Source organism: Triplophysa rosa, linkage group LG22 (assembly GCF_024868665.1).
Source record: "Triplophysa rosa linkage group LG22, Trosa_1v2, whole genome shotgun sequence".
In the NCBI taxonomy this organism is placed as follows: Eukaryota; Metazoa; Chordata; class Actinopteri; order Cypriniformes; family Nemacheilidae; genus Triplophysa; species Triplophysa rosa.
In genome coordinates this window covers 15,083,955-15,108,200 of record NC_079911.1, presented here as the reverse complement: position 1 = coordinate 15,108,200, position 24,246 = coordinate 15,083,955, and the positions used below count along the sequence as shown (strand labels likewise).

Genomic DNA, 24,246 nt, shown 5'->3' with positions numbered 1-24,246 from the left:
CCTCAGGAGTGACAAAGTCACCGAATAGCAATGTGAAACACAGACAGCATGACAACACACATGAAAACTGTGATAAAATCGATACAAACATAAAAAAATATTAAACTTTTCCTTAATACAAATTTCCTAAGTTCAGATATTACTGTTGTATTCCTTTAAATTGATGAACTTGTTTTCTTTGCAGTATTTGAGGTCGGAAAAAATACAGAGCATCTTTTCTGTCCTTTTGACCTTCTCCAGTTTTTCATTTTCTGCAAATAAATGCAAATAGAAACAATTTTTTTATTTAACATTTGGGAGAAATATTGTTTGTAGTTCACAGAATGAAACAAAATGCTCATTTTAAACACATATAGTAAATTCGGAAAAAGTAAAAATCATCTTGAAATGGTCTCTTTTTTGCGGTTATGGATTGGATTGGATTAACTTTATTGTCCATTCTGTTTGTCACAGAGTGGAAAAATTGTCTTTGACACTGGTGGCATGGTTCAAGACATTGACATAAAAATTACACATATCAACTCCCCAATTCCGCAAACACATAATCAATAAAATCACAAAAAAGAAAAAAACCTTATAAAGTAATTTGATTTAAAAAGACTACTGCCATTGGGACAAATGATTTTTTGTATACATTTCTTTTGGCCAAAGGGACTTTAAGTCTGCGCCCAGATGGGAGCATTTTGAGGTTATGAAGAGTATAAGTGTGGTCTTTAAAAATTGCAATTGCAGTTTTTTCCATAAAACAGTCAAATAGACACTGAATTGACTGTTGCTTATGTCCCGTTATCTTATTTGCTTGGTTTATAATTTGTGATACTTTGTTTTTCTGTTTGACTGTTAGATTACCATACCTTGAGACAATATTATATGTAAGGATACTTTCAATCAAGGATCTGTATAGTCAGGATGCGTGTACTGATTTTAAAACTCCTCAGTTTCCCGAGAAGACCAAGGCGTTGTCTTGCCTTCTTATGAATGGACTCTACGTTTGCTTCAAAGTTAAGGTTATCATCAATATTTGTGTCTAAGTATTTGAAATTGGAGATGTAGTAAAACTGCTATCAAACCAACGTATAATACCATCGATGTAGTTAAAATATGAAGAACAATTCCTTTCTTCCTGACAGGAGACCAATGCCATATCATCAGTATACTTTATGAGAGGTTATCACCTTGCAATTCATTAATATACACAGAGAACAGCATTGGAGACAGTATGCACCCCTGCGGTACACCAGAGTTTAAGATCGAACAATTTGACCTGACACTATCAATGTGGACACGCTGAGGTCGATCTTTTAAAAATTCTTTGATCCATAAAATCATCCAATCACTAACTCCCAAATCATGTAAGCGGAGTAAAAGAATATTGTGTTGAACCGTATTAAAGGCAGATGAGAAATCCATGAATAATATTATGGCATATGTATTTGGTTTATCCAGATGACGTTGGACTTTATTCAAGAGGGTAAGTGAGGCATCCACGGTGCTCCGATTGGGCCGATTGAGATTGAATTCTCAACTTGTGAGGACAGTTCCTTTCATAATATTCTTTCCATACATTTGCTAAGAACTGATGTGAGCGCAATTGGGTCATTTAAAAGTCATGTAATGATTTTGCATGTGGTACCTTTGGAACTGGAGTAACAATAGTGTTCTTCCAGGCCTTTGGAACAAAGCCACTATCCAAAAACGTCTGAAATAACCTTGTACAAACGTAGTTGCGCTGCACATTCCTTCAAAACTCTCCCCTTCAGATCATCTGGGCCTGATGCCTTGTGCGATTTAACTTTAAGGAGCACTGTGACAACCTCTCTCTCCTGTATAATCATAGGCTGTGATCGGGTCATGGTCATGGCTATATGCTCTCAAAAGTGTGGTCTTCAGCCTTTTCCTGAAGATTGTGTTGTTCAGTTGACTTGGAGGAAGCTGTAAAGTCACAAAGAAACACACAATAAGAAACACAGGAACATTAAATGTTACCTTACCGTGTGCCACGTGCTTGCTGACCGCAGAAAATGAGAAGGAACATGAAGCTGAAGGAACATGTTAAGCAGATGCTGTTCCAGTGGCAGTCCTGAAGCCTGTTGAGGGAAGACGTGCGGCCATATTCTGAAACATATGCGGGGGCTTAATAGCGCTTACTGGATGACCCACCATTGCTGTGTTTGTTTGAGAACTACCATGGTTTTTGGACATACTATAGTTTACTGTACATCAAAATGTAATACAACACTGTTGTCACTGTTTGTGTGGTTTTGTCTTACTGTGTTCCTTGCCTGTGTTGATCATTAGTTTATTAGTCCCCCTGTGTATTTAAGCCTGTCTGTTTGGTTACTGTTTTATGTCAACGTGTGTTCTGTTCCTGGTTTCGCCTGTGGATTTAATATTAAAATACCTTTGGTGACAGCTGTACAACTGTCATGGAACTATTTGTTTCAGTGAGTGAAAGAAGAGATATATCTCAGAAAATATCTCCGCTGTCATATGGAATAAGACTGATCAAAGCAAAATAGGCGACCAGTTCGTGTACACTGATTTTTTATTTTATTTTACAGAATTTAACTTTTGGTTTTGTACAGATTTTTAATGTATAATGTAAAAAAATGTAATTTTACAGTTTGTACAGAATTTTGTAAGTACTGTAGAAGTACTGTAAAAACCGTCAAATTACAGAAAAGACGGCAAAATAACGAATGTACGAAAAACGTAATTTTACGTGAAAATATTTATTTTACGATATTTTATCAGTTTTGTCAAAATGTCAGTTTTGTACATTGGCTTGGTATAGCTTTGTGGCAGCAGGGCAAAGGTAATAGGTTCGATATCCGAATGCGCATGGGATTAATGCAAAGCATAAATCTTAACAAATTGCACAAAGACCCTGTCAATACAGACTACTGTATGAACACCTCTTTAACTGAGAAACCATTTGATTGTCATTACCTCACAAAGTATGACATTTACAAGTGATGGAAACCAGGACCCAAATTCATAAACCACAAAAAATAATACCAAGATGCACTTTTTGTCAAACCAAGTCTGCCAATGAATTGTTTACAACAAGTCCTGTGCAAAAAGGAAAATAGGAAAATTAGATTTCATGTTGACCTTCTATACGCTTTCAAAAAATTTAATTCAGTGCCAAACAACTTGAAAAGCTTGCATTTATGAACATCTAAAGTTCCTCTCTGGTCTTTTTGAGTAAGTGCGGTCTCCTCTGGTCAAGCTTATCTGTTTCAGTCAGCCAGCGCTGGTAGACGGCCACAGGGTTGATGTTCCAGTGCTGTTTGTGGAAGGAGATTGGGTTCTGCCGAGCCAGGAGCTCTTTCACGTAATCATCTGGACGTGCCTGTGGTCAGAGAGGAGAGCTGATGATTCACAAAGCTCACTACACATTTAGGGCCTCATTCATGACATGTGTGAGATCGTCTTGTTTGAATGATTGTGAATAGGATGATTCTCCAAATGTTACCGTCAACGATTTAATAAACATCAGAACAAAGAGTTTCTAAATTTATTGCGCTTTGTTAAACTCAAATTCACCTGTCAATGAGCACATGAACATCCAACTACAGAATTTATTTTAAGAAAAAGCACTTTTGCACATCACAGTCTTCTTAAGGCTAGGAGAATAACCAAAGGGTTAGGTGTTTATAAAGTGTACAGTACAACTATTTAAATATCTTTGTATAGAAACCGGCACATAATACGTACATAAACACTATTCTTCCAACCATTGTAATCTGCTCACTCTAGGCATTTATGGCACACAGTTTTCATCTGTCTCTGTACTGATTTATGTTTTTCATGCCAAAAGCTCGACACATTATAAAATGACCTTAAGGAAAAGAAATAAATCATTAAATAAATAGCATTACATGACCCCATGAAGTGCCAAGAGACATTTGCAAAATATGTAATTGTAACACGACCTTTCATCGCACTTTCATCAGCGTCGGATGGCACAAAAAAATATACTTTTCATTTGACATACATATAGCTGCAAAAAAAATGAGACCATTTCAAAATTATTTTCTGTTCTTCTGAATTTACTATTTATAGGTATGTGTTTAGGTAAAGATCATTTGTGTTTCTACGAACAATATTTCTTTTTGCAGCCATTGGTCCTCATGGCCGTTATGGGGGAAGCAGAGATGGCCAACACTGCCCCCCCAAAATTATTTGGGGAATATCCCGGGACGCAGTAGCAGCCCCGGCGCAAGCTAGCGCCAAAGCCACGACGGCCACCAGAATCAGGTAGAATCAGGGGAAGCCTCGGAAGTGGAGCCAGGGGAAGCCTTGGAGCCAGGGGGAGCCTCGCAGGCGGGGTCAGATGAAGCCTCCCAGGCAGAGTCAGGGGATGGTTCGGGAGAAGGCTCGGGGAAAACTGAAGTGGGACAGGGGTGGTGCTCTGGAGATGGCTCGGGGAATGCTGGAGAGGGCTTGGGGTCCATGGCCACCTGGTGTTGGCCGAAGGGTTCTAAGTCCAATAACAATCAGTCCACCAGGGGGAGTTCGGGAGTAGAGAGGCCGGCGAAGTGCAGGCTCAGGATAGTGCTGGGTTGTGGAGGAATCTGACGTGGACTCGAGGTGAGCCGGAGCTGAGGCACCCAAAGGGTTGCAGGATGGGACCGGATGGATTTTATTAACTTTGTCTTCAATGACCTAGTCCACATAAAAACGAGAGCCATTCTGGGCAAGGACAAAATTTATCAAATTCACCAGGGGCACGGAACAAGGACCAGGAGACAGGAGACAGAATAACTCGTCATCCAGTCCAATCTTAAAACACCCTCTGAGCATGCTGTCACTCCAGCTTACTGGATGAGCACAGCACAGGAATTCCTCCACATACCTCTCCAGAGGACGGCCGTCTTGACGGAGATGGAGGAGTTACAGCTAACATTTAATATGTGGACAGCTAACATTTAATATGTGGAAAGAAAACCAACCTCAGCAACACTGTCACAAACAGTGAGGCAGAACCCAGGTGCAGGCAGAGAAAGGGTTAACACAAAAACTTTATTAAACAAAACAAAACCCACGATAGGGAAAACACTATAAACAAAACAAGAATTCAAATCAAAACTTCCGACAAGGGGGCAAAACAAACAGGGTCAAAGATAATAAAATAATAAGTCCACAAACACGACTGGGTACAACAAAAACAGGAACCAGGTAAATCCAGACACGGAGGAGATTCTCATAGAGTAGTCTTAGGGAAACACAACAATGAACCGACACGGGACAATGAATACAAAGGGCTTATGAAGGGAACACTAACAAGGGATAATGACATGGGGCAGGTGACGTGAATGAAACACTGATGGGGAGATTACCGGGAATGAGAGGGCAGGGTCAAGGGACGCGGCAGGAGAAACATGTGGCGCAAAGTAACCACAATGGCCATGTGTCTTCCACACAAAAGACATGGTACTGTCACGACTCTGTCCACACAACTAGAAAACTCATGACAAGAAGGACAGAATCATGACAAACACACTCTTACAACGAAAAGTGCCAAAAAATGCCACTGACTTTTATTTTTAAGAGTGCAGTTTATATTAGCCCAATCTGGTAACACAATAGCCCAACAGTAGCCCAAACCTGTCAACACCGCTCAAGGGTTGTAACTCACCCTCCACCTCCTGTGATGTAGCTGTACCCATCCCTGCTCAGCCTATAGCCATAACGTTCTCCAACAATCACAGCTTCACTAGGGTTAAAACAACTCAGCACCCTCCGCAGTTGGGGGAGACTGAAACACAATGATCATACAATACATGACAATCAGACAATGTGTGACTTGTCTATCAGTAATAATTATAAACATGCACAAAGGCACAGATAAGGCAGCTACAAAAGAGCTGAATGTATGATATTTTTACAGGACATTAACATTATGATAAATCTGCCCCACTGTCCTGCAGAGGTAAAACAGCACATTTTTCATTCGAGCATATTCCCCGTGGCTAAAGTAATGTATGAGTATTCCAAAAGAGGTCACACCTGGAGATTAACAAGCCTCTAAATAGCATAAAATGAGGTTGTATTAAAGGGCTGGGTTATATATGGGTGTCATCTGTAAATGCATTTTACAGATATTTCAAATTAGTTGGAAACCCAGTCTAAATTTTACTCCAATATCAAGACTGTGACCTTCTGTGCTTTGTCACACAATGAGAGTACTTTTGTGTGTGCGAACTTGATTTTCAGGTTCCTGTCAGACTGACGGCTTATTCTGCAGATGGTGAAATTCGAGATTAATGTTTATTGGGAAATTCACCAATTTTTACAGATGCATCTAAACGATTCTATACTGTAAAAACAACTAGTATGATTTGCATAATTTTTTTGTTATTTGTGCAAGTTTTTGCACACAGTTTTTTATGTTACTTGATAAAACAAACTGCAGTGCAAAGAAATTAAATTTACTTTAAAAAATTGTGTGCAAAAAATTAAGTACGTCCTATAGTTGTTTTTTACAATACATTGAAGACATTTACATTTATTCATTTGGCAGACGCTTTTATCCAAAGGGACTTACAAGTAGGACAGCATATAAACATTTTGTCAACACGCTAAACAGTACCGTTAATTTACAAGGCCATGCTAATTGGAGGATTAAAGTTGGAGTAAGCAAGGGAGTCAATGAACAACAATAATTTTTTTTAGACAAGACATAGACAGTTATTGGTTAGTCAAAGAAATCCGGAACAGGTATGTGTTGAGTTGTTTTTTGAAAGTTGTGAAGGATGCTGCAGTTCGGGTGGAGGCTGGCAGTTTATTCCACCACAGGGGAACCGAATGAGTAAAAAGACTTATTACAATACAACAACGTCTTCATTTTTCAGTGAAATTTGAATTTTGGTGAATGTTCTTCAAACCCTTAAAGGTCCAGTGATAAAATTTAGCGGCATCTAGTGGTGGGGTTGCGAATTGCAACCAACGGCTCACTCCACCCCTACCTTTCAAAGCACTATGGTGGCTGACAAAGGACTAAGATACTATCACGTTTTCGCTTCTTTACCGAAGGAGATAACGTATTTACGAAACATGCCCTGTAGAGCAGTTTGTCCGTTTAGGGCTACTGTAGAAACAACATGGCGAATTATTTCATGTAAGGGGACCCGCGGTGTATGTAGATGGAAATAGCTCATTCTAAGGTATACAAACATAATGCTTCATTATGTAAGCTCTTTAGACACCTCTGAAGACATAGTTATGTGTATTATATTGCATTTCTGTCAAATGATCCTCCAAAAAATGACACACATCACCTTTAAAGTCTAGTCAGATGATTATGTTTCACCTGATCAGCGTGTCATCATCCACTATATGAGCAACCACAGCTCATTTGTTACGACTCCACCAGCAAACCTCTTCAAAATGGCAAATGTTTTGGCACAGTGTCCTGTAAATAAATCCAGAGAGCGGTTTGTAATTTATCTATAGCCTGTAAGGAGTGGGTTAGAGGGGTAGAAAATATTTGTATGTCGTTTCATGTCTTCTTGTTTTGTATCTGAAATGACTCAATTTTGAGCGATCAAAAAGGGTTTGTTTTTTCAAACGCTTTGCTTCCAACCAACTGGCTTCATTCTGGTGTGTAATCAATTTTCGCAGTGAAATATATTCCCGATGGATTAAATTGAGTCTCGTCCTGCATTTTATTCAGAATGAATATCTTGTTTTATTTATAATACAGTTGTCTGCAGAAGTAAAGGGGTTTGCGAACAATGTGTTAAATTGTTCGCAACAGATTTCACTGAAAGATTACATATAAAAAAGTTCCAAAAACTATTTTCAGTTCATGAAATACAGTACATATAATTGAGAACAATCACGACAGATTATGACATGCAAGGTATCCACATAAATTCACAGTCAAGGCCAAAGGGACAAAACGAACCAATGAATGTTTAAAGGAACAGTTCATCTAAGAATTTACATTCTGTCATCATTTACTCGCCCTCAAGTTGGTCCAAATCTGTATGAATTTATTTGTTCTGATGAACACTGAGAAAGATTTGGAAGAATGCTTGTAACCAAACAGTTCGTGGCCACCATTGACTATACCATACATTTCTTTGTAAATTTCTTTGTTCTGTTGAACACAAAAGAAGATATTTTGAAGAATGTAGGAAAGCAAACAGTTCTGGGGCACTTTTGTATACCATCTGTTTGGTTACAAGCATTCTTCCAAATATCTTTGTGTTTATCAGAACCAAGATATTTAACAGATTTGGAACAACTTGGGGGTGAATAAATGATGACAGAATTTTTATTTTTGGGTGAACTGTTCCTTTAACATAAAATATCCTCCATTAAAAAAAAACACACACACTCAAAATAAACAAGCAATATTGTATCAAAAAAGACATTTCAATGACTGCAACCTGCAGGCTGTTAGCTGCATTACACAAACTACAAACAAATCCTTCAAACCCAAAGAAATCTACCTTTGTGATTTATTCTAAATTCCTTTCTATTACTTTTTTGCCGGCTTTCTGTCACAGTGGGGATAGAATAGTGGAGAAGCACCAAAAAAAGACTGCATGGGAAAAGAGCGGGGTAAGTTTAGGACATGAGGCGAGACTAGGTTGCCCACCCTCAAGCACTGTCATTCTTTCGATGATGTTTCTTCAGTTTCCTGTACCTTATCCATTCTATCATTTCTGACTCTTTCAGCAATTACAGTCAAGTATGCAGCAGGATTTTAGCAGTGGCTTAAACAATGTTTAACATTAAACACTGAATTTTTGGAGCCCTGAGAACCTTCTGGATAAAACTGCAAATGAAGGCAATTTGACATCAAGTCAAACAGAAAATCAATGCAGGAACATCCATTAAAGTTTGGTATTGTTGGCTGGAAACGTGCATGTTGCTTAAGCAATTTGCTGACAGTGTCGTTACACAGCCGCACTCCAGCATTCCTGTGGTCCATTAGAGGGTCAAAAGAAACCGCGAGGATTAGGACTCTGATCTCCTCATCATCAAAGGTATATATGAAGAGAGGCTACATCAGCAAATCTCCATGACGTACAATTTTCACCCAAGAACCCATGAGCGAGTTGATGCCGAAGATTTCCTCTGCTCGGGTCTGGGAGGTTAATAGCAGCTGCCCCTGCTAAGGAAAGTGAAAAAGTATATATCAGAGTACCGGGAGGTGCATAAAAGCATTGCGGCACCTGTGAAAAAGAAGCTCACCCGTGGAAGCTGAATGATAAGGTCAGATAGACATGGAGTAAGACAGGAGGAGGACAAAACATACTGAGAGCTCAAGAACAGCGGATATCTGGATTTGTGGGAGTAGTGTTTGTTCAGATCATTAACACAACATGGCTGACTGAGATCCACACACACAGTCAGACACTGAAGAGAATACTTGGCTCCCGATGGCCTTCAGAGCATAACAATGTGTCTTTAAGGTAGAATTAAGCAAGATCAAGGGTACAGGATAGGAATGCTGTCAATTAGTCTGTTCGTGAAATGGCAAATCAAACGAAAGAAATAAGGGTAGAATGTCTAGTGTTGATGGGTGCTGGACAGCTACAATATACAGTATTGTACAAAGTAAATGATTGTTTTATGTATTAAATGATTACAGGTGGTAGAAGGGGCGGGGCTAAATTAGTTTTGGCTTTAAAGTCTTAAAAAATAAAGAAACCCTCATAATTTACTCTAATGCCATCCCAGATGTACAGTAGCAGTTTAAATACAGTATGAGATGTTTGGTACAAAATGGACCAAACTCTAAACTTTTTGGCATTTTTTTGGACAAGATTAATTTGGCGAAAAAGCTGAACTATCAGGGAATATGGGTTTATTCGAATACATAAGAAATATAGAAAAGGTCAAAGGAAATCTAACACACATTAGCAACCTTTTTTATCTGTTATTAATGGGGATGTATAACAATATCAAACTCTCACTGTACGATAATACCTTGGTATAAAGTTTTTATTGCAATATTTAAAATGCCAAATTATGACTTGGAAACATGCCATAAGCATCCTATTTTCTTTATCCTCAAATTGTAACTGTTGCTTAGAGGTATGAGCTATAGTATGAGATGGGTCAAATGACCTAAAAATCCCTTTTATCAAATAAAATAATTGCACCTATAATTACAAATAAAGTGACTTTATTTTTTCTAACATTCTCTTAGGCCCGGAAGACCTATTGTTTCATACAGTCATGTGACCACGGTAATATTGAGACAATTTTGGTATTGCAATAACACAATATCGATAATATTGTTACATCCCTAGTTATTAATGTTTAATAGTTTAATAATAGTTCATTTGCAAAAACTTGTAACTCCATTTTTTTTATATTAGAGTTTTTTATTGTGCATTCCAACTAATATCAAACTGCAGTTGGGTTGTTTTGATGAAGTAATAATAACAACTGTAAAAAAAATACAGATAACTAACACTATAAAAACATGACATCTGAAAATGTATAAAAACTGAGTTATCTCTTTTTGCAAATAAACTCTTAATTTTTTTTCTTTTGTAGTCAGTTTTTTTGCCAAGCCTCCTTATATTCTTCTTAAAGCTGAAACGTAGTTTACACACCAAACACAACTACGTAACACATGCACATAGAAAATGTTTAATCTTTTCTATTTGAAAATGTGTATTAATCTTTAAAATTTAATCTATTTTAAAAAAGAGTGAAGATATCTATTTTCCAAAGTTCTCTTTTGGCCACTATACAGTATGTTTTTCAAATATGGCAGCTCAGTCATAACTTTAAATCTCTTTGGCTCTTGCATGTCTCGTGACTAAAGTAAATGTCACATGTGTTTTTCATCACGAGTCATACAATAACCAGAGCTAATGAGATTTGAAACTCAACGTCCATATTTTGTGAATTACTTTTATGATGGATGTTTGTGTTTTCTTGATCTTCACCATTATAAGCGCCATAAGAAAATAACACAACTGCACCTGAATAAAAAACTGTTTGCGTATACCTGACGAAAGAAAGTCATACATCTGGGATGGCATGAGAGTGAGTAAATTATGAGATTTTTATTCCTATACGGCAGAAGAGAAGGGAGAGAAAACGTTGTTTCACTTTCATTAAAGATTACAAGGACAAGAAGCAAACAAACAAATTTGAGTCATTCATAATTCAGCCGAGAACATGCTATGCATGTAAAAAGGTTCGACTTTGAATTCATTTTTTAAAATAATATAAACAAATTTGTTCTATAAGAGCATAAACAAGATTTATAACTTTTCTGCGAGCGCAAGGGTTCTCTGAAGGGTTTGAAGGGCAGTACACCACAGCTCCTCTTTCTGGTTCACAGACAAAGAAACAGACAGGGGACAGGTGTGGAGAGTCCTCAGAGGCTATTCTAAGATCTTTCATCATTACCAAGGTTCCTGGAGATGGACACTGGATATGTGAGGTTTTGATGGAGGGGTCTGGAGACTTTGTGAAGGGAATGGATTATCTTCAGACTGAGGTCAGTGCTGGGCAGGGTCCAAAATGAACTTTTTGCCACGCCTGCCAATGGCGAGTGTTGGAGAACTCTCAGTTGTAAATATTTTTTTGGGCCACGGGATAGTATTATGAATTATTTTAATTAATTAAATGCTGTCAATTATCACAGTTTAGTTTGGAAATTACATTGTTAAAAAAAACTCACATCATAGACATCCATTGTAGTTGCATTATTTCATAACCATTAACACATGCTTTGTTTGCTTTTACAAACCGAGGTACGAATTGAAATTGCTCTGTCAACGGCATGCCAGACATGCTGATGACAGATCATGATTTTAACTCTAAATATTCCTTTAACTAAAGCCAAAGGCTCTGTTCAGACAGGCAGCGAAATCAGATTATATCTTTGGCAAATCTGACTCAAATCTAGTTCAAGTTTTGCAGTCTGAACAGCATCAAACATGACGTCCACAAACCACATCCATATGTGGATGTACATGAATCGTATCCATAAGTGTGAAATCAGCTATTATCTTATTTTTGGTATGTTTCCGAAGAATCAAATCAGATTTCAAAACTGTTCGGGGCACAGTGTGTTTGTAATATCGTACAGTATAGACACAGGTTCACAAAAATGTTTGCTCACTCTTTCCACTTGTTTTGCTAATGCACAAATACTAAAAATGGTTTCTTCTCTCACTCACCGATCAACCTTGGCGTGATGTGATACTGACATTTGCTCTCAGCTGTTGTATGAGTCTACCGGCATCATCCTGACACTTCCAGTACATCATTACTATACCAACCGATGTAGACACACCGGAAACTGACAACACTGAACAAACAAATCCAAATTCATCTTTGCAATCTGTCAGTGTGTACCAATCATATTTGAAATCAAAATGTGTTTGTGTGCAATGTGAAAAAAGCTTTGCAATCAGGATTCCGCAAAGAACCTCCAAAGTAAACAAATATAAATGCATTCGATATATGCAGTTTATTTTATTTTAGGCAAGCCTGTCAATCACGAGTCCATTAACAAATCTGTGTAAGCAGCAGAGAAAAACAAAGGCAAATAAAAAGCATTACTGTTTAATATCATTCATTCTATCATTTAATATCGACTCAAAGTACAAATGCCCCATCCATTCCGCTAACTGCAGTCAGGCTATGGATAAAACACTTTCTCCTGCTTTGCAAAGTTTGACACAGCGAATCAAAGCGAATCAAAGATTCCATTTAAATGTGAAAGCACGTCATACTTTTTGGTGCTTTTGTGGGGACGATAGGAACCTTTTGCCTGGTTTCGCAGACAAGGCTTAAAGCTATTCCCAGACTAAAATTGATGTTTGAGCAGTCTTAACTGAAAATAACTCACCTTAAAACAACTTAAAGTGTGTCAGCGCCATTGTTTTGTCTCAAGATGCACACCAGTAATGTTTTTACTAGGGCATTTTTATAAAAGTAGTTTAAATATCCTAATTTCACTAAGGGTTAGTCCTGTTTTAAGCTAAACCCTGTCTGTGAAACCGGGCCTTTATGTTCTTAAAGGATGCGAGCACGCTCAACAAAGAAATGGAAATGTTTTTGTGTGTTTTTTTAATCCCACCTGCGGGATTAAACCTTGAGTTTAGAGACTGTAATTCACTTTAGACAAGCCAACGCTTGTCAGGGGGGCTAATTGATTTGCAACTTAATTTTAAGCAGCGTCTGCACGTTCCTCTGAGGGTGCGATGGATAAAAGGCGAAAATGATCTGAAAACTCAACCCGCTCCCAGTGCGAACGGATAAAGACACTAACCTCTCTCCGTGTTGGGGACTCCCAGGTGAATTGTGGGTATATATGGATCTGTCATGTCACTGTAGTACTCAAACCAAGCAGCGTCTTCTTCCCCACGTCTGTTTCACTACAGGAACTATGAAAAAAGAGGAAATGAAGCCGATTAAGAGAGAATTATATTGGCTTACTTGGGATAATAATGCACGTAATGCTTTAACTAAAGGCAAACTTTTGTCAGATGTTTTATCTGCACTGATATGATCTTTTTAATGGCACAAAAAAATGTTGAAGCGTTTAATGCCGCCCCGGGGCTGTTTATAAATCAATCTCTTAACATAATCATGCAAATCGGTGCAATTATAGCTGACCAGCTGCAAAATGGCTCCCGGAATATAAAACAGCATTACCTGTCGTGCTACATGGTGGTGAGACACCAGAGATGAGGGGTGGAGGCTCATGACTATCTGTGAAACTAGAGAGTATGATGTATCTGCAAAGTTTAAGGATAAATCTTGTGTGGTTACAATCAATACAATCCATTCAAATCAAATTCACTGCCACTTTCTGACATAAAGCTGTGTGGGCCGAGTCTCTAAGCGACTAAAAGCTGTAATTATTCTCTTCTATCATCGTCTAACTGTAATCCATCCGACTAGACACTTTTGTGCTCTGATGAATTGTACGAGGCTTCATTTTTTATCAAGACTGATTGATCCATTCCATTCAAAACACCCCCTTCCCCATAATCTGTGGAGGAAATCAAAGCACAATAAAACAGGGAAACATTTTAACAAGCCTAGATTTTCTTCTTCTGTAATCTACAGCTGTGTCTTATATAAAATATGGATGTTAATAATGAGACTTCAGTTTAAAGATGAGGTGTGTCATTTCTGCCCTATTTCCCAAACAAAAAAAGTTCTATACAAGAATAATTTTAGTTAACACAAAGATACAGCAAAAAAAATAAAAAATTACAACATTTAAAAAAGTCTTACTTTATATATAGACGGTTTCAAAGCAACAACATAAACAAATGTTTCTGCTCATGCACGCTTTTAAGAACACATCCACAAAAAATAGAGTCCCTGTAGGTTATTTCTGAAAACAAGCAAAAGAAACAACAAGTAAATTACATTAGCTAGTGAGTATGTAGCCAGTATTATTTTGATTTACCACCGTTACTTGGCTAAATTTAAATGCAACGAAGTTACACGATCCATTCTACAAATTGTTTATTGAATTAGATTAGCATACAATAAAATTAGACAAATTATTAAATTAAATACTGATATAATTTTATATTATTATAAATAGATTAAAATATAAATAGTTATATAGCCACCAGACTGATATGCGAACACAGACCAGAAGTTAACTTTGGGCCAGGCGTGCATCCGATGAAACTGTCTATACATTACTGGTCATTGTTAGTAAATGTGGTGTCAAAATGAACTAAAAATCTTTTAAATTAAAACTTTTATATCATAATTAAACATTAGCCAAGATTAATAAATGTTACAGTAGGCTATTGCTCACGTCAAGTTTATTGCATTTGCTCATGTTCGAAAATACAACCCTATTATCACCATTAAACTTGTATAATGTTCAGCCAATGCATGATGGGTAAGAGATAGGGTGTAACAATACACGATTCGATAGAATACATAATAGGAAAGTAGTATTTGGAACAAAATGTCAAAATATGGACCTGAAAACCAAATAACAGATGTATATTCACTTTACAATTTTCAATAAAATTGTGTTGTATATATAACTTATGTACAGTAATTGACAACTAAAATACATTTTTGTTTGTAAAATATCATACAATTATATTTTAAAAAAATTGTCACTGAGAAATAAATGTGAATTTAACCTACATTTAACAAAAATATATATATTAAGAAAATATATCTAAGAGAGAACTTCATAAAGCAGTAAAATAGAATAAATAAAATAATAAAAAAACATGTAGACACACCGGTCACAAGTTGGCAGCTAAACCAATAGGATTAAACTGACATCATATTGTAAAAAAATTGCATTGCACTATATCATGCCACAACATATTGTTACATAGGGGAAGACACTTTAGAAGACGCTTTTCACATTTGAAATCGTTAAGCCTGGGTTATTCTAAACCCCAGGTAAACAGAATCCTGGGTAAACTGTTTCACGTTTCACACTGCTTATAATTTACCAGGCGTTAAGAGAGGGGTTAAGAGAGTCATAATGTTGATGTTTCACACTATACATCACTAAACCCTGGGTTAACATTCTTATTTGCATATTTGCGGTGTCAACAGTCATGTTCAACAGCAGGGTTTCATAACCCCATGTAAAATGCGGGGATAAACCCGCTTAATTTTACCCGCTAAAATTACAAGTGTGAAACGATCGTTTACCCTGGGTTAAAAGCGTACGGGTTTAGAATGAAGATAACCCAAGGTTAAGCGCAGTGTGAAAAGCCCTATTGTTATCCAAATCCAGTACGGATTACTACAGTAAGATTATACTCACTTCTGTCTGCATGAAATTTTTCCTTCATTAGAGGGTCTCCCTACAAAAAAAACATAACAGCCACCATCAAAGTTTGCACGCTACAGCATTTGGGTAAGAACCAAAGTTCCGACTGCACCTACTCTTAGGTTTAGCAAGACTTCCAAGAAATTCGAACTCATAGGTTTTTGATTATCTTTCAAAGACAGAAAGAACATCAAATGCCATAAAGCCACATGTAGGAATGCTTAGGAAGTCAGTCTATCATGGCATAAAATAATTAAAGCAACCCAGCGCTGACTGACTAAGCTAAATTATCCAGCTTGACCTTCTCTTGGCAACAGTTTGTTATGGTTTCATTATCGCAAATGGGTGCGAGTTGTAAAGATCTCTCTGAGCAAATCGAGCATGTTAGCGTTTATCATACATACGCAGGTGGGGAAGTAGGTGTTGACGGTCGTATTTTGTGGAGGCCGTGTCATGCGGCTCAGAGCAAAACTCATTTGCTGCAGTCAATACAGGACCCGTCCCCTCCTCCCAAATGTAAAGGCCGATCTAAAACATCAATAAGACGAGCAGAACGTGAGTTCTCTTAATCTATAAAGGAATCAATGTCCATTGATAGAATGAAATCCTGAGAGATCAAATACAATTTAAAACCCATCAGTGCACTTCAGAGATCAGAGAAAATTTTTGTTTTTTTAAGAACAAAAGAGATGCCAGGAAGTTCAATGTAACTAATGCTGATAAAACAAATATTTACTCTTTGTAGTTTTTTTTCAGTAAGTTCTATCAACTTGCAACTTTCAGGAAAACATGTATTGCATCTCCATGCTGTTCTATTTTGATATTTTCTGATTTTCTGAAGTTTAAACAAAAAAGACACTAGATGAGTTCATTATGGGGTGAACTATCCTTTTAAAGGGACAGTACACCTAAGAAAAATGATGTCATCATTTATTCATTCTCGAGTTGTTCCAAATCTGTATACATTTCTTTGTTCTGATTAAAAAGATATTTGGAAGAATGCTTGTAACCAAACAGTTCTCGGCCACCATTGACTACCCTAGTAGAAAAAATGACAATGGTATAAAAGTGCCCCAGAACTGTTTGCTTTCATACATTCTTTAAAATATCTTCTTTTGTGTTCAACAGAAAAATAAATTTATAAAGCAATTTTTCCTACTATGGTAGTCAATGGCGGAAAAGTAGTGTTTGGTTGCAAGCATCCTTCCAATTACAGTATCTTTCTCTGTGTTCATCAGAACAAAGACATTTATACAGATGTGGAACAACTTGAGGGTGAGTAAATATAGACAGAATTTTTGGGTGTTCCTTTAAGCAGCCATTTACATGACAACATTTTCAACTAAAAACGTTTTATGCGTTTTTGCTTGTTCGTTCACACAACAATTTTTGGTGACTGAAAAAACGGCACCATTATCATATGCATGTAAATGTTGTTGTGTGTGTGTGAAATTTTGCACAAATGCAAAGAAAAAAACTTTCAATTTTTTCCTACATCACTGTCGCGTAAACACCCCCTAAGAATCAGGTAATTATTAAAACAATTGCAAATTTGACATCACAGCAACTTATCATTATGAGTTTTGTTTATTTAGTTGATTTAAATTAATTATTTATGAATTTTTTTTAGAAAAGCCATGTAAGCGATTGTCTTCTTTTCTGAACATCTCTTTCCTACAGTGTAAGACTAGAGAGTTCGAAGAAGCCTGTTATAGACCTGCATCAATGGAGACCACAAAAGTGGCACTGAGAGTACTTTCTGGAACATACTGTCTTATTTTGATTAGAGAGTGAGACGAGACGGGGTGAGGGGGAAAGTTTCTTTCAATGTCACACAATTCGAAACTCTTTAAAGCGGAGGTAACATGCTATTTCATGCATTATGACTTCTTTCTGTTAAACTTGCTGGCTTCTCAAGCTTAAAGCGGCAACGAGCAAGTTTTGCTCACTGTTGCCCCACGTGGTTGATAAGCGGAATTGTCTGTATGCAGTGTCGTAAAAACTGTCGCAAAGATTTCCCGTTGGCAGCTCAATACACGTGAGTTTGTTTACTAAGCCGACGGACCCAGATACGTCGTTCAAACTATGTCCACCGATCAGGTAAAGTAGTCCGTGTTACCATATGTTCTTTGTATATCAGTACAAAGATTTATGTATCGTAAGTAGTCAACCCTACGTGTTCGAAGCAAGGTTACCAACTTATTCTGGTAACTTTGGCCAAAAAAATATGTTATATTATGTTATTCATAAACTGTATATGTAACTGTACTGTTTTTGAAATCAGCGTTTCATCTTCATTGCGTACCACACGGGTGCCAACACTATGGGCTGTACTACAGGGCTATACTACAACCTCAAAGTAGACTCGGGGGTAGCAGCTGATTGTTCGAAGTTAGCACAGAGCTTGCTAGCTACATGGAACCTTTGTATTTACCCGAAACACAACGCATGTACTTGAATGTGTTTTGTAACCTATAGTACTTTTCTTTTGTTATTATATCGGAAGTCACTAAACACAATCGCGACCATGCATTGTGTTTTGTGTAATATATGTAATAACTACAGTCAACTCGGTATGAAAACAGCGCATAGCATGTACATATACATAACAACAACATTAGCCTAATCAACCACTGAACTGTTCAACATTCACGTGGTTTACTGCTCTGAACAAAACAATCTGCTACTTTTTACCACAACACGTTTAGTGTGGTTGTTTAGTCTTTATTTACAAGCACTAACGTTACACACATTCATGACGATACACGAAAACATGCTAGCTATCGACACCGGCAACCATATATTATCTCTCAGCTACCTTACGCTTATAAAGTGCGAACCGGTGTTGCGCCATTGACACAGACTAATAACAAATACGTTCAGAAGTACAGGACAGTAACAAAAAATGTACAAATAACACATACAAATCCAGGAGCCGGACCGCTAGGTCTGCATCCGTTTTGCAACCCGTTGCCTCTTGCTGCTTGCGCCACCAAGTGTAAGCCCTTCCCATATTGATTCGTGACCGGCCTCGTGTCCGATCACTCTCTCGCTTTTTTTTCTTTGCTTCCTCCGACAAAACCCTCTTTGTTTTTTTGGCTGGCTCTGCCATGGTGATGTTTTGGTTCATTTCGTCTTACAGTTAGCTCTGCTGTTGGATAACTTCTCCCAGGCTACGAGTAAAACGTGACGTATGCCGTAAAGCAGGGGATAGGCGGGGCTTGTACCGGCCCGAACACTAAAGTTACAAGTGCAATTTCAGCCGATAGGAGGCTGCTCAGGTAGTAACGGCAGTAAAATTCGTCCAGTTAAAAGTTGACCTAAATCATTTTAGTGACATTATTTTAAGGTCAAAAAGTTGCTCGTTGTCGCTTTAACATGGTCAACTTGTCAAAAAACAAGTTGAGCTTATGACGTTGTATTTCAGTGCTCGATTCACCCCGCCAAGGTTCGTTCAGGTTTTGAACATGGATTCCCGTTTCGTAACAAGGGTTCTTAGTCCCTTATTGGATTATTCTCCCAGAAAAGCACGCCCATGCGTCATCCAGTGAGCAAAAGAGCACGCCCACGTGCGAGCGTGAGAGAAAGAGTATGCCCACGCGTCAACCAGCCAAGCGTGAAAAAGAGCATGCCCATCAATGCCGCTTCACTGCATTTCGGTGATAAATGTTATACAAACGATGGATATATCACGCTGGATTTGGAGATCGTTTGAAACTGCGCTAAAAGATGCCGGACGTGAACCGCACGCGGTAAGTCAAACTAAGTCACATGTCTGTGTTTTGTTGGCAATTGGCGTGTATGTGCATAATGTAAACAACACGAACTTATAGTGAATCAATGTGATGATGTATTGTGTGCTCGTGCTGTAATTCTGCCCCAGGTGCACGCCTCCAGGTGCTCATCTTTTTCCGGAAATAATCGTACAGCTGTATCTGTCTTTTATTCATTTGATCAAACTAAATACTCTTCGAAGATACAAAGTATGCAATACTACTGTATAGGTACTCAAGATTAATATGAGATACACACGAGATAACACACAAAGAAACTGCGTGTGTTACCTCATCTTTAATGATAACCCGGTACCTCTGTAAAAGCAAGGATTACACCAGTATTCTTGTATGTTGCAGATAGCAAATTATTTCAACAGGCAACACCAGATGCTTTTAATTGAGACGTGACACTCAAGCGTGTATAGAGAAGGTGTATTACGTAAGCCCTGAAGAGCAGAAATAAGAAATCTAAAGAAAAAGAGTATATTATGTGTGTGGGTCTTGAAAGGAAGAAAACGACTGATCATTTTTTCAATTCATTCGTTTGTCAGTATGCTTTTAAGAACGTCTCATGCGAATGCATCAGAGATCTTTCAGAGCAGTTTCAAACTGCTCAAGGAAACAGCAAATGCTACCATTCCAAAAATAATGAACATTTAACAAACAAACAAAGTCCACAGGGGCTTCTGACACATGTGGGAGAACTCCATCCACACACATTCAAGAACTTTGTGTACTTTTTCACCTCGTGCTGAAGGTCAATCGAGAAATCCGATTTGGCCGGCTCGTAATTCACACGTTCTGCAGTTCTGAGAGAAAACACCAAAAAAGCATTGAAAGTCTAAAACGGCAACTCGTGGTGGAGTTCAATGAGAAGCACACAGATGAAATCTGACCGCTTAGCCAAGGGGCAGCTGAGGGCCCAGCCAGCCACGAAGTCAAGATAGCTGAAGCTGGAGGGGTCTTTTGAGAAAGCGTATGGTGGATGATTGTGGGTTCCTCATCACGGAGGGCTCTGCCCAGAAACCATTCCTGAAAAGACACTAGTGAGAACGAGACTTAATCTGCCAAACCCTGTTTCCAGCTGCTCCTTCATTACCTCAAGTCTGCGGGAGATGGTTTTATATATTGTGTTGACCTATTCTCCAGGGAAAGTTGGGTAATGGAGTTTTAAAACTTCACTGAGGTCCTACGGAATTTCTGAGATTAACTTCTCATGGCCTAAACATCTTGTGGTGCGAAAGAACACTTTGTCGTAAATGTAATGTAAATAAGACGTAGAGCAATTAATCCGGTTGCCAATTTCTGTGTAAGATCCAAAAATGTGTAACTTATTGACAGAGGGTTTGGATGGTGCTTTTGTCCGATGACTCCAAATTATAATATTTCACTGTGTAACTTGTGAAATGTCTGAGAAAACAACTTTTCCAAACCTGTGGGACTTTTCTTTGGAACACAAAAGAAGATATTTCGAGAAATGTCTGAGTGGTTTTGTCTATATACAATGGAAGTCAATGGGGGCCAATGTTATTTGGTTACAAACGTTCTTTCAAATATCTTCTTTTGTCTTCTGCAGGAAAAAGAAAGTACAGTTTTTCAATGACATGAGGATGAGTAAATGATGAAAGAAATTTCATTTTTTGGGTGAACTATCCATTTAAAAACTACAATGTTAATTTCTTGGTAGAAATGCGATCAAGACGTGTTGAAGTTAAACTTAAATTCATACAGAAACCATGCTCCCACGCCAATCGCAGTGGTATATCATAGTGACAGAAACATCTATAATGCCATCAAAATTTGATGAAGATATCTCAGGAGACATTGGTTTCGGATGTGCCTTGATGCCTTCCTACATTGGAAAGCAGTCTCTAAATGCAGCATTTTTTAAACTTACAGCCAATATCTAGGTAACATCTTACTAACAAATAACAAGGAAAATATTAAAGGAAAATATAAGCGTCCAAATTAATTAATGCAAAAATGAGAATTCTGTCATAACCTACTGTCAAAGCCAGAACAACAATTCTTTTAAATCTCAATTTGCTGCATACATTTGCAAGACAAGAAACTAAGACAAGCTAACATAAGATGTTTTGACTTGGTTTTTCAGCGCTTTTCTTATTTGTTTGGTAGAAAAGAAAGAGTCTCCTCAGGGAAAAACACAGGTGGCATTTCACACAATCAAGAAACAACTGATGTGAGGAAGGATCCCTAAAGGCTTCCTCACAGCTTCAGAAAATAAGATGAAAGCAAGGTGACGTTGCCCATGTTAAATGTTGCATTTCATAGACATGCACATTCGGCTGAGATGGTAAACTGACTAAAAACTGGTAAAGGCTAACTTGCTTAATGCGAATGCTGTACATCTCCAGGCACACACATTCAGTTTCACTGACATGATTAATGTTCAGCACCTCAACCAATGACAAGCTCTGTTAGCTTTCCCTGGTTCAAATCAAAAATATTTATTGCTGTACAAATGTTACAGTAAATTAAGCGTGACGTCTTGTTTTTGCAACAATAAAATCCAAATCAGCAGCCCTTCACCTGACCCGCGTGGAATTCGCTCAGCACCTGCAGAAGGTTGCGCAAGAAAAATCACAAAAACACAATCCATGAAGATGTTTGACAGTACAGAGATGCGAGGCTGGAAACGAAGTAGAAACAAGAGTCTGGCTGGAGAACATGTGCCTGTGAATATGCATTCATAATTCTGACATATCAAGTGATGTGGCGGAGTACACTGTGTATTTTGTTTGTATCCATCGTCGTGAGGTGTTCTCACCACGCTAATGCCGGAAGAATGGCCCAGTTCCTGTCTAGTCTGACAGCTCGTGAAGAAGCACAACATCTGGAGCACTCTGTGAGATGCCACAAAAATTTAAAATACTAATTTCTATCAATATTTTTCAGACCTCAAGCAACCTGACCACAAAGTTAAAAAGCATGACATTGCTTTTTTTTAAGTCAGAAGTACATATTTTCATGTTATTAAGTAGAATGCTGTTATATACACGGTGTCAGCAGCGATGGCATTCCAGATAGCACAGGTACGTCTGCTAAAGATCTGGAAAACAGCTGCTGTGTAAAGACATCTGCTAAACATCTTTAAAAGAGCAGTTTTACATACATGCTAAATCATAAACATCTTACAGACATCTTCTAGACGTCTATTAGACATCTGACAGCAGATGTCTCAGAGACATATTGCAGATGAGCAAACAATAAAAAAATACGTTTTGCAGATGTAACGCATGCATTAAATAGATGTCTGCCAGATGTACTGTATGTATGCTATCAGGGAAAGAGAACATGACCACAAGTTTCTCTCTGACGTTAACGTGTAGAGGTCAAGAAACGCAGGTATTGAAGGAGAATCGGTGGAATTGTGTGCCTGAGACCATTTGTATTCAGCACTGAAACTGTAGCTTATTTAGATGAATAAATGTGACAGCGCTGAGATTGAGGTTATGGAAAATGTGCTGGAAAATTGAGCAGATGGAAGATCAAGAAGACAACATTTGTGAGAGCGTCAACACGGACGCTTTTACAGCTTGATTGACAGCAGAAAAATGAAAAGGTCCGACAAGGCCCACTGTTTGAAAGCCCATTTTGTTCTACTAAAAGAGTGTTTTAAACCTTCTGTACTTTTTGACTGTTGCAATTTCAGACTGCTTTGCATAATAAAGGTGATCGTCTGCGCTCGACTCCCACAGATTGACTAACCAGCAACAAAAATAACAGTATAGCTTGACATTCAAGAGATTATACTTATTTCTATTTTCTATTCACACGTAAACGTAAAGGTAAAGGTTAAAGCTGTGTGGCACAAAATGTAGTAGCAGACAGAAAATGTATAATAGAGCTGTGCTTATCTTCACAACGACAGCACAATTGCAAGCGTTACGCTTTTATAAACAAAAAGTTAAGAGTATCTTTGGCCAGTCAGTTCATATGTTTTCTTTCTTTGCAAACAAAAAAGAAGAATGGAGCTTTGTGAGTCCCCCTTTGTGTTTAGCAGTCCTAAACCTTTGCACAAACGTTGACATCAATATATGATACGCAAATTTAATTAAAACACGGTTTGTCCTTGAAGGCTTCCAGACAGCATCATTTTTGAAGTTTAGGTGTGGTGGAGCTACAGTACAGTTGCCCGACTCAGCTGCCAGTTGATCTGTCAAATTCATCGAAGCGCCGCATGCCACAAGATTATGACAGAAACTGGAGAAAATGAAAACAATGAGGTGGAAATAAAAACGGCTTTTTGAATTCATGGACTGGAAAAGTGTTTCCAGAAGACTGCACTTCTAACGCCAGGTCACGGCCGGTCAGCATGCTAATCGCACCTCAGCTCACCGTGTGTATGGGATGCGGTGGGAGTCCTGCTCATCCACAGGCGGTGGAGATGCCAACTGGAGCATTCTCACCTGTTCATCCAAGCATCATCCCTACTGTGAAAACTGACTTTTAATGAGCCTGCCTCACAAAAATAAGTCTCTCAAGTCTCAAAAATCAGCTTCACGAGCGTTGGAAAGGCAGGTACTTGAAAAACAGTTAACAAAAAGCGTAGCATGGGATAGGCCGACTAGAGCCTTATTACCCAGCATGACTCAAGAAGGCTGATATCTGATCAGGTTGAAGATAATTCTTCTTTTTGTGCAGGTCGAGAAATAAGAAAGACAATCAGCAGAGAGG

At 38.1% G+C, this 24,246-nt stretch overlaps 1 protein-coding gene across 1 annotated transcript; it reads right to left on the bottom strand.

Moving 5' to 3' along the window:
- Window positions 1–2,668: 2,668 nt before the first annotated feature.
- On the bottom strand, window positions 2,669–23,972 carry b3glctb (beta 3-glucosyltransferase b). Its single transcript, XM_057321706.1, is given in 16 exon segments — window positions 2,669–3,355; window positions 5,645–5,764; window positions 7,319–7,344; window positions 7,347–7,420; window positions 13,268–13,358; window positions 13,360–13,382; window positions 13,654–13,736; window positions 15,767–15,806; window positions 16,177–16,300; window positions 20,294–20,357; window positions 20,445–20,526; window positions 20,529–20,580; window positions 22,099–22,198; window positions 22,337–22,376; window positions 22,379–22,440; window positions 23,908–23,972. Coding segments are annotated over 16 exon segments (1,068 nt in total). The 3' UTR covers window positions 2,669–3,333.
- Between the last annotated feature and the right edge of the window lie 274 nt (window positions 23,973–24,246).